This window comes from Solanum dulcamara, chromosome 1 (genome assembly GCF_947179165.1).
Source record: "Solanum dulcamara chromosome 1, daSolDulc1.2, whole genome shotgun sequence".
Lineage (NCBI taxonomy): Eukaryota > Viridiplantae > Streptophyta > Magnoliopsida > Solanales > Solanaceae > Solanum > Solanum dulcamara.
In genome coordinates this window covers 37,988,764-38,008,454 of record NC_077237.1, presented here as the reverse complement: position 1 = coordinate 38,008,454, position 19,691 = coordinate 37,988,764, and the positions used below count along the sequence as shown (strand labels likewise).

Sequence of the window (19,691 nt, the reverse complement as noted above, 5' to 3'; positions counted from 1 at the left end):
TTCCTTTTATTGTTTTTAAATTTCTTGTATAAAATATTTTGAAAAAATTCATACTTCACTCCTCCCTCACTTCTTCCTAAAAAATGTTATTATTTTTATTTTTTTAAAAAAATAAAATTATACCCATCCCATCTTACCCTTCGCTCTTAATTTATTTATTATTTATTTTTTTATTTTTCTCGTTCCGTGTTAGATATGTTCATAGGAAAATATTTTTTCTACTTGCGTACCAAATATAACAGAACAAAAATATTTTATTTTAAGGAAAGTCTTGCGGCAAGTAAAACAATACTTTACTAAAATTATGTGCATGTATCTAACACAAAATGAGAAAAAAAATTGGAAGCGGAGGGTTAGGTGGGGCGGGGTAAAAATATTTTTTTAAAAAAATATAAAAATAATATCTAAATTATTATTTGAGGGGGGTGGATAGGTGGGAAGATGAAGTAAGAATTTTTTTAAAAAAACTTTTGTAAAAGAAATTTTAAAAATAAAAATAAAACAAAAAATTTGGGGGGGGGGGGGTGAGAAAAAGTGGAGGAGTGGGTTGATAAAAATATTTTATATTTTATTTTATAAATTCTTTTTGGAGGGTGGAGGAATGGTAATAATTTAATCTTTAATTTTAACTAATTCTAATAATTTATTTAATTTTTGTCAAGGTGAAATATTTTGTCTATGTGGAGTGTGATGTGATAATTTTTTTTAAATGAATGAGAGAGTGTAGCACACACACTATGATGAGAGTTGAATAAAATAGAGAGGTGTGTTTCTCAAACTAATAAGTGATAGTTTAGGTATGAAACTCACATTCCCAATAGTTTAGGTATGAAACTCAAAAAAGAGGGATAGTTTAGGTGTGTTTTTGACACTTATATCTTGTAACTCAATATAAAAATAGTATTTTACTCTTGGAGAGTTTTTCTAACCGACTACCATCACTATGAGCCTCGTGATGATACAACGAACTGTTGTCGTTGCCGCGACTGTCCAATACCTTGCCAGGGTAAGGGACACAAATCATGTCATGGATCCATATAAAATCCATCAATGAGGCTAATGAGGAGTCGCCCGAATCAACGACATGATCATATCCTACACTGGCTACGTAATTTATGGGGTTCAAGTTGTTCTATACTCTTATTCAAATCGGTGCTCAATACTACTCCCAAAAATATATTTATTATGCTCATATCTCAAGTGAGTATATGTACTCAAATAACTCATTTAGTCTCATTGGACTTTTCTCAATTGTAACTAAACTATTCTCAACTCATCTCTTCTATTTAAAATAGTTATATTCTCAACTCAATGAATACATTTAAAAGCATAACTTGATTTCTCAACTCAATCTCAAAATAGATATTTAAATGCATTATTACTCAACTCATTTAGACTCAATAATGATCTTGCTCAAAATAGTGAATACAAGACTTCTCAAAACTCAAACTCATGCTCAAACTCTTTCTCAATTAAAAAATGAAATATATCATGCTTTTATCTCAATTTAATGCATAAAATATAAACAATGCAAATACTCAACTAGGGTTCATGTGATAGCAAACATGAACAAAAATCTCAAGAACTTGAACTCATATGAATGATCTCAATATCAATAAATATATAGGAAACTCAACGAAAAATTCATAATCAAGTCAAAACTCAATATACAGGATTGAAACTCAAACTCAAGCTCATACTTAACTAAATGAAGATGTGGGGGCACGAGGACGAACTTAGTCCAATGTTGTGAATAGCCTTACATACCCGGAACGACGACTATTTAAGCGAAACTCGAAGATGTTGCTTGAAACTCTTGAACCCTAGCTTTTCTCCTTCTCTCTAATCCTTGCTTTCAAAATATTCCAAGTGTTAATGAGAGAAAAGCCTCGTTGGGTATTGATAAGGGACTAATTTTTTGTCCCAAAACATCATGGTTTTAGTTTGGGAAAGGTGGGAAAAGACCAAACTAATCCTCATTAAAAACTAGGTCTGGGCTGCTACGGGCTCTTCTACGGACCGTAGAGTCTTCTACGTGCCGTAGAAGATGAGTCGTAGAAACCATGGTCCATAATTTGGACATTATGGAAATTGTTCAATGGGTTTACGACTACCTTTCTATGGGTCGTTGACCCTAAGACGGGTCGTCAAAGGCCTCTCGTAGAACTCTACTGTGGATTGAGCTTGGGGCCTATAGACCCCCATCTACGGATTGTACAAACTATTACGGGTCGTAGACCCTATCGTAGGATCTAAGTGCACATTCCAGTAGTAGCTACTGGAATGTGTCACTGGACCCTACGATTGACTCTACGGGTCGTACAGTGATCAACGGGTCATAACTTGGACTCGTAGGGTTGGTCTCAACAACTCAGAATTTGGCTAAGTATAGAGGGGGTCTACGAGTTGCACCTACGACTCGTAGAACTCTCTACGGATCATAGGTGACCTCATGGCTCACCTGAACAGTACACTGGTTTATTTTTCTGGGACTTTTCGGAATTAATCTAAGTTAGAATAGTGCGTGGTGTTACACAAGTATATAATCAGATGCAACTTCACCCTTCAATCGAGTTTTTGTATTGCCATTTACATCATTAAACCATTTTGCATGAATATGAAGATTGTTGATGACATTGAAACTTGGGTGGATATTTTATAAGTTAGTCTCATTTTCTTTTTTGGGATATTTACTTGTTCATTGCTCTATCTCCTGCTTTAGCTAATTACTGGTTGATTTCAACTTGTAGGTCTTACTTGTGGCATGTTTACTAGAGATGCTGTAGAAATAGATTGCCCTGATAATGCTGCTGGCCTTTATATAAAAACACGAACTGGTCAAATAGTCAAGGTATATTCTTTCTGCTCATTACATGCTAATGCAAAAGGATAGTTTACAACTAAATAGTTCCTTGATAAACAGTTCCTGATTTCTTATTCAATTACTCTTTTCATTACGCCTTATCATTAAAGATTTTTGCCTGTATTGCACATTTTAGCTGATCCAGTACAGTACAATATCTCCTTGTGATGATCAAGAAGTTATTCTCCTCTAGCCACATTTAAAATGCTCTAGTTTGTAGAAGAGATGATAAGAATCAAGTTAGGGTTCAAGAATTGAATAAATAGCTCTAAGTAATTTAACAACATCAACAACAACATACCACAGTGTACACAAATGTTAACCTTACCTTGTGTGGTAAAGAGGTTGTTTCTAATAGTCCATCGGCTCAAGAAAAGCATTTTCAAAACAACTTTGAGAAAAATACAAGAGTGAAAGAAGCAATGAAAATACTAATAAAAATGTATTAGATAACCAAAGCAAAAGAAACAATAATAAGAATAAAAATGAAGAATAAGATAGTAAAACGACATACCAGTATGATCCCATAAGTGGGGTTTCAGGAAGGTGGGTCTACGCAGATCTTACCCCTAGCTTGTGTAAGGTAGAGTGGATGTTTTCGATGGATCCTTGACTTAAGAAAAAGTTTTCTCAAAAACATGTTTGATAAATACAAGAGTAAAAGCTATAGTGAAAATTCAATAGATAAGTACTGACACCGAAAATAGTAACGATATCCCAAGTAAAAGAAACAACATTAGAAATACAGTTGAAGAATAAAATAATAATATAGATACTGATAAGAAAAAGAGGGAACAGACAAGGGGCTCTAAGATAGAACCAACCATGTTCTCCCATAGGAGAGAGCAATGATTCAACTACCTACTAACCATCTACTCTAATCCTTAACTTTCATGCTTTCCTATCTCTAAGGTCTTGTTCTTGGTGAGCTGAAAATGTGTCATGTCATGTCTAATCACCTCTCCCTAATTCTTCCTCAGTCTACTTCTACCTTTCCTTAGACCTATCACTGCCAATCCCTCACACCTCCTTACTAGGGCATTTGTGCTTCTTCTCTTTAAATGCTTGAACCATCTCAACTTCACTTTCCGTATCTTGTCCACTATTGAGGCCACTCCCACCTTGCCCTTTGTATTTTCATTCCTAGTCTTATCTCTCCTACTATGTCCACACATCCATCTACGTATATCTTCATATCTTCTAGATTTCATTCTTCTGAATGTGTGAATTTTATACTAGGCAACACTCTTTCCCATGCAACATTGTTGGTCTAACAACTACTCTATATAGCTTATCTTCTAAGTCTCGGTGGCACATTCTTAACACACAAGACACTAGATGTGAGCCTCCATTTTATTCACCTCGCTCCAATATGGTGTGTGGCATCATCGGCGATATTCCCATTTCCTTCGATTATTGACCCAAGATACTTGAAGCTTCCTCTCGTGGGGATGACCCATGCATTAACCCTCCCTTCCACATCCGCCTCATGTGATGCGTCACTGAACTTGCACTTCATGTACTCAGTCTTTGTCTTGCTCAACATGAAAGCTTTAGACTCTTAGGTCGGTTTTCAAACATCTAGTCTATCGTTGACTCCTTCATGTGTCTTCAATCAATACTATGTCATCTGTACATAATATATACCATGGTATCTGTTATGGGGTCAACTCTCTCTGGTTTGACTCCACGCAACAGTCACACACCTATGACTCAGTCCTCTTTCTTTTTCCCCAATCTAGTTTAACACTTAGATTAGCTTAGCATACGAATTTACAACACAAGGCACATAAAGGAACCGCTTCCCAACTTTGTATTCAACTCGTGTCGCAAAGAAGCACACAAACACTCAGCCTTAGAAAATTCACTCACAAGCCAAATTTGGCTTGTGACTAGTCTGTCTGTGCCAATAAGTAGGTCACAACACCTTGTCACATGCCAGACACATGTCCAATCCTATGTAGTTAACACCCCCCTATTGGTAGGCCAATTTGAATTCAAAACACAAGTCTTACTAATCATGCTGACAATGCCACAAACGACTAGAAACTAAGTAACTACCCAACTGCCGACGCATGTGCGTCGTACATGCATGAAACCTTCAAGTCAGGCACCAAATGCCCACTTTAGCACGCAACTTCGTGCCTTGTCCACATGCTTTGCGTTGTGTGCAGGTTCTTTTCCGCACAGTTTGCCATTGGTGCTAGTCTCCTTAGTCGTCTGCCTAGCTCATAGTCCATGAACTTGTCTTAGCCACGATCATGCCATAATCATAGCCTTGCCTTGCCTTGCCTTAGCTTGTCCATCCCTTGTCATGCCTTGGCGGCACCTTGCCTTGCATGCCTTAGTGACGCCACTGCCAAGGTCTTGCCTCAAGTAAATTTGATCTTAACCGAAGTCATTGGGTCATGGCTAGGTGCATCATATAAATTCCTAGCCAAGCCTGAGCTACCCGAACCATCAACCTGAGGGTCTAATAGTATCTCCCCTTGAATTGTGTCATGTCACATCCATCACCACCAACAACATACCTAGTATAGTCCCACAAGTGGGGTTTGGGAAGGGTGATGTATGCCGATTTTACTCTGGCTTCTGTCGGGTAGGGAGATTGTTTTTGGTAGACTCTCGACTCAAATGAGATGATATTCAAAGCAAAGTTGAGGGAAAATATGACAGCAAAGTATCAGGATACAAGGTAAATGAATCAACAGATAGTAAAACACCTTGAAGAATAGGAGATGTTATTACAAAATACTACTAATAATAAGACTTTGAGGAGATGGGGCTAGCCATTCTACTCTTCCATCTAAAGTGAGACAACACTCAGCTATCTATTAATCTTCTACTCTAATCATTGATCTCCACATCTTCCTATCTAGGGTCATGTCCTCGATAAGCCGGAACTGAGCCATATCCTTTGACTGGGAAAGAATCTTTTGCAATCTTGAAGACAACTTGCAAGTAACTTGACAACCACTTTTCCAACAATTTTCACACCTATTTGGTCCTTCTTGGGCAGCAAGTAAACCCATTTTAAGGGTCGAAAATGTGGTCCAAGTGGGAGTTTCTTGTGGTGCAAGTTTGACACATTTGAAAGTGCCTCTGCTTATATTCTGGGTTGCAGAATTGAGAAATTCCCAATGGTGTATCTTGGCATGCCATTGGGGAACAAACACAAGGTGCTGTTGATGTAGGAAGGTATCAATGAAAAAACTGAAAGGAAACTAGCTAACTGAAAGACTCAGTACCTATCTTGGCATGCCATTGGGGAACAAACACAAGGTGCTGTTGATGTAGGAAGGTATCACTGAAAAAACTGAAAGGAAACTAGCTAACTGAAAGACTCAGTACCTATCTTTGGGTGGGAGAACTATTTTGATAAACTCTGTCCTAGATCTTTTCTTTGCCTGCTAAGGTGGAAGAAAGATTAGACAAGCTAAGAATAGATTTCTTATGGTTGGGTAATAAAGCGGGTAACGGTATGCATTTGGTAAAGTGGAAAATTGCACAGCTGTGCAGAAGTGTTGGAGATCTTGGCATCAGGTATTTGGGGTTACAAAACAAATGTCTATTAACCAAGTGGTTATGGCGATTTGGTAATGAGGAGCAAGCTCTCTGGAGGGAAGTGATTGTCAGCAAATATGGTCAGAATGGGCAGTGGTGTTCAAATCCAGTCAACACTACCTATGGGGTTTCAGTCTGGAGAACAGTTAGAATGTTGTGGAACCAGTTGGTCATGGACAATACTATCAAATTAGGCGTTGGCACTAAAAGTAAGTTCTGGAAGAGTGTGTATGGTATGAAGGTCCAATTTTCTCATGTTTGGTTGGCTTAAATGTTTTGGAAATGTTTTTCAAATCAACTTATTTTCCTCAAATTTGAGGAAAATGACTTCCTTCCAAAAACTAAGGAAAACATTTTCCAAAACTCTCCCCCAACCTCAAATTACAATGTTTTCTTCTTATCCCACCCCTACCACGATCCCCCTCCCCCCAAAAAAAATTAAAATTTCTTTTTTAAGAAAAAATTAAAAGTTTATTTTTGAAAAATATTTCACATTTTGAAAATTTTATTTTTTTACCCATCCCTACCCCGACCACCCTACCCCGAATTTTTTTTTAAAACTTTACTTTTTTGAAAAATATTTCAAATTTTAAAAATTTCATTTTTTTATCTCACCCCCTACCAGCCCCCCCACCCCATCAGTCCCCCCCCCCTCTCTCCACACACAAAAAATAATTAAAATTTATTTCTGAAAATCTAATTTTTTTTACCCTACCCCGATCCTGCCCCCCCCCCACAAAAAAAAAATTAAAAATTTGTTTTTGAAAAATATTTCAAGTTTTGAAAATTTCATTTTTTCACCCAACCCCGACCCCCGTGCCATCCCCCCAACCCTACTCCCAAAAAAATTTTAAAAATTTAAATTATTTGAAAGTTAGGTCTAGAGTTGGGTGTGTTGGATTTCGGTTCGAAAGTCGGGATCGAATCTAAATTTGGAAGTCAAATCTTGGGTTGAAAGTCAAGTTGGGTCCCAAATCAAAGATCGGGATCGGATCCCAAGTCAATTACTAGGGTGATTTTCATTTCAGAAACTATTTTCCTAAAAATATTTTCTACTCTCTAGCCAAAAATAAAAGATATTTTCTAAAAAATATTTTCATTCACCAACCAAACAATAGAAAATATTTTCCGAAAAATATTTGTCACTCACCAACCAAACATGAGAAAATAAGTTAGAAACCAACTTATTTTCCAAGAAAACATTTTCCTTCATACCAAACACACCCAAAAGTGCTGTGGATTGGTCAGGAGCCCCTAATGGTTTCCTATTCTGATCTGTTCATTCCTAGTACCAATCTAGAAGCAATGGTTAATGAGGTATGGTCTCTCCAAGGATGGAATCTGAGCTTTAGAAGACTCTTGAATGACTGGAAAATTGGGAGAGTAGCTGGTCTGTTGCAGGTTCTAAATGATTTTAAGGGAATAAACGTGGAGTTGACTCAGTAAGACGGAGGCATAACGGTGATGGAAAGCTCTCAGTAACCAGGCTATACAGAAGGAAAGTGCAGGCTATACCAGGGAAAATTGGTGGCCCTTGGGGGAAGATCTGGAAGAACAAACTGCCAGTTAAGGTAAGATGTTTTCATATCTGGTTGCTAGAAGAGCCTGCCTTACCCATGAAAAGCTCCAAAGGAGAGTCTTCCGGATAGCCTCTTGGCGTTCCCTTTGTAATGAAACAAAGAGACAAATAGTCATTTGTTCTTACATTGCAAAGTCACTTCCCAGTTGTGGGCATTATTCTTGGACATGACACAGACTAGATGGACCAAGCCAGAACATCCTGCTGATCTATTGAGCTGCTGGATCAGAAGATGGGGAGTAAAAGTCAGAAGAAGTGGTGGAATATGCCCCCCCCCCCCCCCCCCCCCCGCATATGGTGGACAATTTCAACAGAAAAAAACATGAGAGATGTTTTGAGAGTACTGCTGAATCAGTTCAGAAAATCAAATGGAATTGTATGAGGACTTTCTTTTTTTTGGTGTTAAGAGGGTGTAGAGGATGCTCGGCAGATTTTAGATTTTATAAGATCCTTATAGGTTTTTGTGTTGCAAGTTTTTGTTTTAACTTTGAGCGAACTGCAAATCTCTTTTGATGGTAGCCATCATCTCCTTAATTCTGAAAGAATACAACATAACCTTCATTTATAAAAAAAAACAACTAGGGTCAAGTCTGAGGGTGTTTTGGGGCATTTTTTCCTCACCAAAACTTTTTTATTCATTCAAACCCTTTTTTTCTCTCTCTACCTCATGACCATCCTTCTCCTTTTTTATCTCATGACCATCTCTCTTTTCTTTTTCTCTCAAACACACTTTTTCCTCTCATTCGACATTCCATTCTCTTCACCCAACAGACACTTCTGTACTCCTCTCAATCTTTTCTATCTCAAATTTATCCATATTCTCTCTATGCGCTTTTCATTCTTCACAGATTTGTGGAGTCAACGATGCAAGATAGGGTCTCTTCCCATTCATCTTAAGAGTGTATCAATTCTTCATTATATTTTATTAAGCTCCATTACAAGCATACCATGGTTTTCCCAACAAGATATGACAGTCATACATGGAAATTACATCACACCAAATCACATCCTCATATCTCCAACTCCACGAGTGAATGACAATAACACAATTTTATCTACTTTTAGTCTTTTCAACATTTAAGGTAAAATATGCTCAACACAAGGTATGTTCAACCTCAACAGTATAAGTATTAATTAAACTGTATCCAAACTTTATATCAGTTCTCATGGCCCTTATTAACATTACCTTGGTCCACATTCCATTCTGCAAATTGTACATCCAACTTTTCAAACAGTTAAAGCATGCCCCATCCTTAGCTTTTAATTTGGCTTCTAGAAAGTACTTCTTTGACGTATTTAATACCTATAGGTTACATCTCTCAAAAAATTAAATTTCAGCTTTTTTGCCTCTAATGTTCTCATACTCTTGCCTTCATCTTCTCAAAGTTATTTTTTGTGATTTATGGTTAAACCTTACATGTCACACCCCCAGATGGAAGATATGGAATTTCTTTTTTTTACTAAGTCCTAGGATATATTGGATTGGTGAAACAAGAATCAACTCCAGAAAGAAAAAGAATTTTCAAGAAATTCGACCAACAAGAATTTGTAATAGTTGCTTTAACCTTCAAACTCTTGATTTTACCCCTCTTGTTGGTTTCCATTTTGATCTTGGACAAGAATCTCAACTGGTAGCTTATTTTTTAAGCTACTGAATTTTTTTTGATGGTTAGCTACAATTTTTTTTAAGAAACACTCAAGATAATCAAGAACAAAATTTTGATTTACCCGTGCTGATACAACTTGATAAGAATTGCATAAATAAAAAGCATATGCAAAATCTAAAAACAAAGTTTAAAGTACAAGAAATAAAGATAATAAGAAATTTTAGAATTGAATTCAAGAACTTCAAGAATGATGCTAAGAACGTGACCAAAGTGGGAGTTTCTTGGGGTGCAAGTTTGGCACATATTAGACTACTAACTTAGTCCTAATGTGGGCTGGTTTTGACCTCATTCAAAGGCTGATTTTTGATCCCCAACCTACCTCATGTTGGACTTAAATTTTATACCTTAAAATAGTTATAACACTTGGGCAAAAGATCCTCCCTTCCTCCAAAATTAGACTCTTTTTTTTTCCAGTTGAAGCCCAATTAGCTTTTGAAGTTTCTTTATTTTGACTTCTTTTAAATAGGCCTTCTACGAGATTCCAAGGCTTCATTCTTGTCCTTGAATAAAGTTGATTTTCCTAGGATGATATCAAGAATACACCTAATTGTGTCGTTAGAGGCTATTGTTGTGTGCCTGTTTGTTTTGGGTTGACAAAATAATTCCACTAGTACACGTCTGGGTAACTTTGCCACCAGATCTTAGGAATTGGGAATAAATCATCTAGCTTCTTTAAATCCGAACTTTGTTTTTTCATGGCTTTCATCTACTTCATTGACCCTAAGTCACATTTTGCGTGTGATTCTCATGAGTATACCATGTACAGTATGGGCACCTGTTATGAATTTCTGAGAAAAGAAATTGGAAATGATACCCATATCCTCTTGATGAACATTTCAAATTGCATTGCAAGAATGAGTACATTTGTTAATACGCTGATGCACTTAAGAAGAAAAATTGAATGACCATCGAATATCATTTAAACATGTAAAAAAATTGTTTCATGTTGCATTTTGTCAATTCTTTCATTTATTTATTTGTTTGTTTAATTTTACTTCTATTTTGCAATGCATAATTATATTGCAAGTATGCTTAATTTATTGTCTGTCATGTACATTCTTGACTTCTGAGCTTTTGTCTCATTTTGAGTTTGCTGTGATTATTCATATATTAAAGATGTATGAAGAGTTTACCATGATTTTTCTTATAGTGAAGGTCTGGAATCTATCTTAACGTACTATTTCCTATTTTAGGTGGAGTATGGGGTTGATGAAATAGCATACCAAATAGGTGAAACAACTGAGATCCTCTCAAGTGGCCGACTTTGTGCGACACCACACTGTGTTCGGGTACTTTTTTCTTAAAAAAAAATAACTTTTCTATAGAGCTGTTTGTTATTCTTGCTACATATGTTCTTTTATAAAAATTTAATTGCTGGGTTTTTGAGAGATGCTGTTGAAATAGAGAATCCATGTTTTTTACATACTCTTCCTACTACATCCTTTCCTATCTATTAAAATATTATAGTTATTGTATTTCACTTGAAGTATGTGGTACGACCTCCTGCATTGAATGGCTAATACCATGAGGATAAAGATGATAAGTAAAATTTCCCATGGAAGATCAGGGTCCTGACAATGGTAAATGTTAATTTCCAGTAGGAATTCATCAGTCCTGTTACAATTCTGTCTTGGAATTGAAGAGCCTCTGTAACTCCCCAATCTATAACCTTTCTGCCTACCTCATGTAACCAAATTATTTTGTTGGGAAGCTATGCATTAAGTGGTTTGCAACTGTAGAATGCTTGCTAGTTTCCCTTTGAGTGTAACTATTGAATAATAGGCAAAGGAGTTGGTGTTTTGTGTCAGTGAAACATTTACAATATGAAGAAAACACGAGGGATACATCACCATTTATTCATAGTCAATCAAGAGAGCTATTGCATTATTTACAAGTGCTGTTCTTTAGGAATCAACAAGATATTGACTAGGAAAGATGACCTTGGAGCCCAGAATTCTGACAAGGGGCCTTGGTGGACACCAGAAACATGAGAAGATGACCCAAGTAGTTGACTGATTATGAGTTGCAGAATGAGAGCAATTGACCGGTAAAATTGCAGATAATGTAAAATCTAAAAATCTTGTAAGCCAATCATTTTTCTACCAAAAAGCTTCTACCTTGCTGCTTTCTTTCTATAATATTCATTTGACTTAGACATGGAAGCCTGTCACTCAAATTAGGTCAGTCAAGTGCTAGTGCATTCTGTATGTGTTTATATTTGGGTGGACAGAGTAATTTGTCTTTTCCAGTTCTTGCAAAATTAGAGGTTTTCTTTTCCACAGAAGACAAGTTCTTGAAATGTTTGGTGTTGTAACTTCTCTCTGTTCATACTTTTTAACAGGCACCAAGGGGTGATGCTGCATCTGGTGTTGATCGCACAACATTTGCATTATTCATGCAACCTGATTGGTATGGAATTTTCTGTTAAAAATGGCTGACCCTATGCCTTGGGTCATGCTCATAGTGTTCCATGGTTCCCTCTATCTCCTGCCACTTGTACATAAAACTAATCAAGTCCAAAGGACGTTCCTAGTTTCTCTCCTGAGGTAGAATATTTTTACACTAGTCCTTCCCTGGCATTAGACCATAGAATGAAGTCAAAATGGAGAAGAGACATTTGTCCATCTAAATTTCAATTTTTAAAAGTGCCACTGGAGAAAGAGAAGTAGTTTAAATAGAAAAGAAGATTTAATAAGCCCTTTTGAAAAATGTGATTTCTGAAAGTCTTTCAACCGTTCTTCTCTGAGGCATGTTTGAAAAATAATTTTCTTTTAGAGTTCTAGGAAATTCTATTTTCTAGTGGCTCCTTGCGTTTTGCGTACAAAAGGCCTCAGCTAAAGTGCTTCCATGCTTTGGTTTGCAAGTTAGACATGTGTGTGTTGATTGTGTTAAATTAATTAGCATGATTTTTGAAAACTTTATTTTTCCTTTTCGAAGCGTAATTATAGGAATAAAATATTTCCTTTTATTGTAATTGATGGTCTCTCCTTAATTAGTTAGGATTCACTTGTATAAATACCCCTTCTCATGGAATGTAAAAATATACGGAAATATAAGTCTTTCTTCTAATAAAATCTTTAGATAGAACAAGACGAAAAGAAGAAAAAAAGAAAAATCTTCAAAAACTCTATTGAAGATTCTTTTATTAGTAGTAATAAAATAAAAGAGGACCTCAGTTGTTTGTTGATTCATTTATTTTTGATGAGTAAAGAGGACTCATTGTTAATAAAAAAAGTAATAATAGAGGACTCATTGTAAATGAATTCCAAACAACATAAAATGAGGAAAGTTTCTCTTAATTCTTGGACTTCTTAATTGCGTAATATAGAGTTCATATATTCTACACAACACTAACAATTTCTGTGCAAGCACAACCATTTATAGTTATTATTCAATATTCGTAATGATTCTCTTGACTTTAAACACCTATGTTACTACAAGTATTTTCTTTTGCATGCTTAATCCAATTATGCATGTAAATATAACTGATACTTGACTTGTTCTATAATCTTTATAGGAACCAAAAGCTTTATTTTCCAGGGGAGGTGCATATTCATCGGGAGGTATACATGTGACTTATATATTACTATAACAGATGTCTTGTTTGGATAAGTGGAAACCACATTCTAATTTAAGTACTAAAAAAGGGAAGCCATTACTTGTGAATTTTTTTTATTGAATTTCCATTTCTTCACATGAATAGTTGAGATGATGTCTTTGCTGAAATTGTTCATAGACTACTTTTCTTCCCCTCCCCCCTCCATCCTCCATCCCCTGCCAGAGAATATATAGCTACAGTTGGCAGGTCTACAAAAAGCAATAGCAATTTGATTTTTCGACTTCGTTAACTGTGATGTCTGTTCTATTTATCAGTTGATTCAATCCAATGGGTCTCTTACTTTTGGAGAATACACTGAGAAGCTCCTTGACAAGTATTACCACCTCAAGATGTAAAGCTGATATAGTTGTTACCAGAGTAGATTTGAAAAGCTTCTTCATTTCTCTGTTTGAGGATACATGGAGCAGTACGAAAACAGTTACTTATAATTGCAATAGTGATATTATGAAATGGGATTTTGGCATTCTAATAAAGACAAGTTCTTGCACTTACAAAATCTATACAAAATCTAGTTCTAATTCATGCTTTCAATGTTGAGCAATTATAACAATGCCTTGCATCTTCATGTACTTGGAAGAAGCCAATTTTGATTTATTCATTACCAAATGTGATTTGTCCTTTGTTGTTTTTTTGTAATTCCCATGCTGGAACAAGTTAAGAAAGTGAAGGTAATCTCCCATTGCTGTGATCTTGTCATTGTTTAGCCGTGGTCCTCCCTCCAACCTGCTTAGCAACCCAGCTAAGATAACTGAAATTTGTGACTGCAACTTGGAAGTACTGAATCTCAAGTTGGTCTATAGAATCTCTCTATTGATGCATTTGTGAATAGCTTTATCTTTAGTGCATTGCCACTGGTAATGTGAATGTTCTCTTACCTCTTGTCAGCTCATTTTTAAGGTAAGCAACATTATCCTTACAAATATAATCAATAATGCTATTTTATTTATTCAGAAACATGTTCAAGGGGTCATATTTATTCCTTTATTTTAAAATGTTGTTACCATCTTACATTTGTTATGCTTTGCGAACAAAAATGTCCCGTTATCATTCTTATCACATGTATCCATATTTTAACAGAACTCCCCATGACTATGACCAACTATTAAAATTCCTAAATATTTGGGTGACGTGTACACCATGTGGAATGTCACCACCACCCTAACCTTATCTTACCCTACCCCCAATACTTCCATTTCTTCTTCCACTGGTCACCCTAAATTTCAAGTAATAAAAAAAAAGCAATTGCCCCTCGGTATAAGTGCACGAACCTCCCGGAGTAGGCCATTTGTTTCTCAGCAGTTAATAGAAGATTTCATCTTACACAATCAAACGAAATGGCTTGTTTTCCATGAAAAATGTTTTCATGGGTTTCTAACTTATTTTATCATGTTTTGTTGGTAAGTAAAAATATTTTCTATTGTTTGGTTGGTGAATAAAAAATATTTTTCAGAAAATATCTTTTTTTTTCAATAGAGAGTAGAAAATATCTTTTAGGAAAATAGTTTATGTCATGAAAATCAACTCTAATAATCGATTTGGGACTCGCCCTGATACCCAAACTGAAATTCGACTTCGATGATTGATTCGGGATGCAACACCGATGATCATTTCGGGATACGACCCCAATCCTTGACTTGGGAGCTGACCCCAACATTCAAATTGAGACTCGTCCTCGATACTCGATTCAGGACCTGACTCGGCTCTCGAATTGAGATTCGATATGCGAATTGGGACTCGACCCCAACCTGACACTTGAATTAGGACAAGATCTTGACGATCAATTTGAAATTCGACCCCGAAACCTGGCCCATGTAATGACCCTGAAGGTAATTTTTTAGAAATTTTTGAAAAAGTTATCGTTTTAGTATCGGACCCTGCGCATAGCGGGAGTTTTAGTGCACCGAGCTGTCTTTTTTTTATCATTTTATTCCTCTTGATAGTTAACCCGAGTCTTGCTTTACCAGTTTGTGAAGTTGATTTTGAAATTTTATTGAAAAGTTGTGATTTTTGGAAGTTTTTTAGTTTTGGAGGCTTAAGTTGTTCAAAAGTGATTTTTGGTAACAACTGAAGCTACAAGTTTCAGAATGGAACTTCGTCAGTTTCATCAGCTCTGAAATGTGAAAAGTGGTTTAGGAATGTTGTTGTTTTCAGTTTTGGAGTCTTTACGTGGAATCGAGCCCTTGAATTGGAAGTTTAAGTGAAATTAGGCCAAGAGTTGACTTTGATCGACATTTTGATTTTGGATGTTCGGATTGGATTTTCGACGATTTCATTGAATTCGGGGGATGATTTTATGTCACGATCCGACCGGCCTAGTCGTAATATGGCGATCGAAACCCCGAAGGGCTCCAACCAAGCCTCTTGACATATCGTAAGCGTACATAAGATAAAGTAAAGTGGGACATAGCATAAGAAAGAATCTAAACATGAATCATAAATGAGATTGTAAAGTTGACTACGTAGACTTTATAACATTTTGTCCAACAAATGCCTCTACTAAAAGAGAAGGGCGGAGACTAAGACATATCTCTAGTTCACCCTCAACATGAATGTAATAAAAGTCTTTGAAATGAAACGCTCGACTCATAACTAGTCCTCGATAGATGAGGACTCGCCAAAACTCTGTCGATATAGAAGCTCAACTAGCCACGTGTAGGAATGTGATCCTCTACCCCTACATTATTAGACAATGTAGGCAACAACATGCGTTAATACATTTGAATGTACTAAGTATGTGGACATGTCATGCAATGTAAATCATAGGAGGCAATGATCAAAGAACGTACATAATAAAGAGGGTAAGTAAAGTCATGAGAAAATCATAATGATCAAAGCATTTGAAAGACATAATTGAATCATGAAAAACATAAGAGAATATACATATGTGGGATAGGAACCATAACCGACAATAAAACCATGCGAGCTATAACATGAAATTTCGTTGTCTCCCCATACAACGAAAAAAGGAGAATCTACTTGCCAAGGTAGACTCTACCCCGCTCGGCGGGTCATGTTCATACGCTATATGTGAATCCACTAGCTAGGCCAAAAAGGGCAATCCTACGGTGGCACTTAGTTATGAGACAAGAGACTTTATATAAGGACTCTGTAGGTCAAGCCCCCACCTCAAGTCATCATTCGGTGCTAAGTCAAATCCCACGAAATACATACATAGTGATCATACTTAACATATATCATGAAACGTGTACATAGATTTAACATTCATAGAGTAGCTCATTTTCATAACATACTTGTAATGTGAGTATAATCCTCTCAACATCACAATATTATACTTACATAATTCATATTATTATGCTTCTTGGTCACCAACATAGGGCCCTAAGATACCTTTTTCATAATTTGCATGAAATTCATAATTTGATCATAATTGAAATGCGTAATCATAATTCATACTTGAAATTAGGGTAAAACTTGAATACACAATCAATTTAATTGAAAATCATTGGACTTCATAATCATGATTCATGTAAACCATCATTGAAAATAGCTTCATGCATGGGCATTCATTATTCAACTTGAAATCACGTTATTAGTGTAAAATCATACTTGTAATGATCATTGATAACAATTAAAAATGTAATTGAAACATCCCAACACAATGCATCAAAATTGGGGTTTAAAGATAATGAAATTTCATGAGATTTTTGAGGAAAACCTTGGGACTCCATGGATGAAAGGAACCCATGGATTAATCTCCACGTAACTTGGTGAATTTGCTCAGAAATTGAAGATGAATCTGATTGCTTTTGAGACCCTAGCTTGGAACTTGAAGGAGAGCTTGAGAGGATTTGTGACCTTGCTTTAGGAGAATTTTTGAAGAATGAATTGAATATGAGGGGAATTTGAAGAATTGGGTATATAAAGATTTTGAACTTGGCAATAAAAGTATCTAGGTTTATTGAACCGAACTTGAGAAAAAATGGAAATGACCTTAATTAAAAACTCGGATTTGATCCTGCGAATTGACTCTACGAGTCGTAGGAATAGTGACGAGTCGTCAAGAGGACTCGTCTTGTAGGTTTTGGAAAAACCCCTAAAAATCATGTCTCTGATGTTTTTGTACGACTCGTTTTGATGAGTTGTCAACTCCTCTATGACTCATCTTGTTGAGTCATAGAGTAGGTTCCGAGGGTGGGCATATGCAGGTCATCAGACCCTGCAATGATGACCCAGTTCTACGAGTCGTCATTTGTTCTATAATTCGTCATTTGAATCGTCAACTTGCCTTCCTTACTTGGACAATTTCCCACCTTAACCCCACTTCTGCGAGTCTCATTTATGACTCATAATAGTCACTATGAGTCGTAGACTGACTCGTAGACCTGGGGTTAGTCCAAATTTTCCTGATATTTTCCTTTTGTTCAACTTTTCATCTTATGGGGTCTTAAAATATCTTCCCCTTAGAAACATTCGTCCTCGAATGAGATTAACATAGCATAGAAAGGAAACAAAATGAGGACTAGCAACCTAATATGAATACGATGACACATAGCAAACCATAAACCATGAGATTATCAATCTTAACAAATCATGACTTTAAAACCAACTTCATGAACATGCATGCATATGAAAGACATACGAAACTGAAATGTAGAAGTTTAATCTATTTGATCATTGAAAACTTAGTACCTTAGACTTGAGTGGAAGGACAGAGATACGGATAACGCTTTATCATGTCTGCTTCCGCTTCCCATGTAGCACTCTCTACTTGTTGATTTCTCCACAACACCTTGACAGACGCAACATATTTATTCCTTAACCTCTTTACTTGCCGGTCTAAGATTTCAACTGAAGCCTCCTCATAAGTGAAATTCTCTACAACATTCAAAATTTCCAATGACACAATAGAGTTTGGATCACCCACAAACTTTCTCAACATCAACACATGATATACCGAATGAACCATAGCCAACTCAATTGGCAAATCTAACTCGTATGCCACTTTGTCAATACGCTTCAATATTCTATAAGGTCCTACATATCTAGGACTCAATTTCCATTTCATACCAAAACGCATTACACCCTTCATAGGTGAGACCTTCAAATACACTCAATCATCCACATCAAATTCAAGCTATCTTCTTCTAATGTCCGAATAGGACTTTTGATTACTTTGAGCCATCTTTAATCTTTCTCTTATGAGCCTTACTTTATCCATTGAATCAACTACCAAATCACCCACTTCAAACCATCCCACTGGGGATCTACACTTTCTTCCATACAAGGCTTCAAAAGGAGCCAATCGGATACTAGAGTGGTAACTATTATTGTTGGCAAACTCAATCAATGGCAAATGCTCATCTCAACTTCCTTTAAAATCAATAACATACGCTCTTAACATATCCTCCAAAGTTTGGGTTCTTTCGGCTTGTTCATCGATTTAAGGCTGGAAGGCGGTACTTAACTTAACTTTTGTACCAAGGAATTTTTGAAACGACTTCCAAAATGTGAAATGAATTGAGTACCTCTATCTGATATAATAGACAAGGAATTCCATGAAGTTTCACAAATTCACGAATGTACAACTTAACATAGTCTTCGGTACCATAGAAAGTCTTAACGGATAGAAAATGTGCCGACTTAGTCATTTGGTCCACAACAACCCAAATAAAATCATGTTGCCTTCTAGTATGAGGCAAGCCCATCACAAAGTCCATATTCACATATTCCCACTTCCAAGTAGGATTTCAATGTCTTGAGCTAAATCCTCTATGTCCTTCTTCATGCCATTCCACCAATACACTTCCCTCAAATCACAATACATCTTGGTAGATCCCGGATGGGTTGAATACCGAGAATTATGGGCCTCATTATATCAACCCCCTTAGTCCGTCTACATTATGAACACACAAATGTCCTTGGTAACGAAGTACCCTATCTCCTCCTTGGAGAAAGACTCAATGGTATTTTTGATAACCGACTTCTTTAATTGAACCAAAATCGAATCATGGTATTATTTGGCTTTAACATCCGCCACAAGAGATGATTTCGAACCATTATGCACAAGAACACCCACATCATTTGAATCAACCAAACACACACCTAAATGTACCAATCTATGAACATCTTTAACCAACTCTTTCGTACCTTCTTTAACATGTGCAACACTATCCATGGACAACCAACTAAGAGCATCGGCTACAACATTTGCCTTACCCGAATGGTACAACACACTCATATCATAGTCCTTTAGGAGTTCAAGCCACCTCATTTGCCTAAGGTTCAAGTCCCTTTGGCTAAACACATATTGCAAGCTTTTGTGGTCGGTAAACACATCAACATGCACCCCATAAAGATAATGAGGCCAAATTTTCAAAGAAAACACAACCGCCGCAGGTTCAAGATCATGGGTTGGATAGTTTCATTCATGCACTTTAA

The 19,691-nt window shown here is 36.3% G+C and overlaps 1 protein-coding gene across 3 annotated transcripts in view; it reads left to right on the top strand.

The window, feature by feature from the left end:
- Positions 1–13,922, top strand: part of LOC129887651 (uncharacterized) — a 43,257-nt gene extending 29,335 nt beyond the window's left edge. For all 3 annotated transcript variants that reach the window (XM_055963639.1, XM_055964375.1, XM_055963178.1), the window contains 5 exons: positions 2,751–2,851; positions 10,867–10,962; positions 12,015–12,082; positions 13,191–13,236; positions 13,547–13,922. In XM_055963639.1, coding sequence (XP_055819614.1) covers positions 2,751–2,851; positions 10,867–10,962; positions 12,015–12,082; positions 13,191–13,236; positions 13,547–13,627 — 392 coding nt within the window. In that variant the 3' untranslated portion in view covers positions 13,628–13,922. The remainder of the gene's footprint in view (positions 1–2,750; positions 2,852–10,866; positions 10,963–12,014; positions 12,083–13,190; positions 13,237–13,546) is intronic.
- Positions 13,923–19,691: the final 5,769 nt, after the last annotated feature.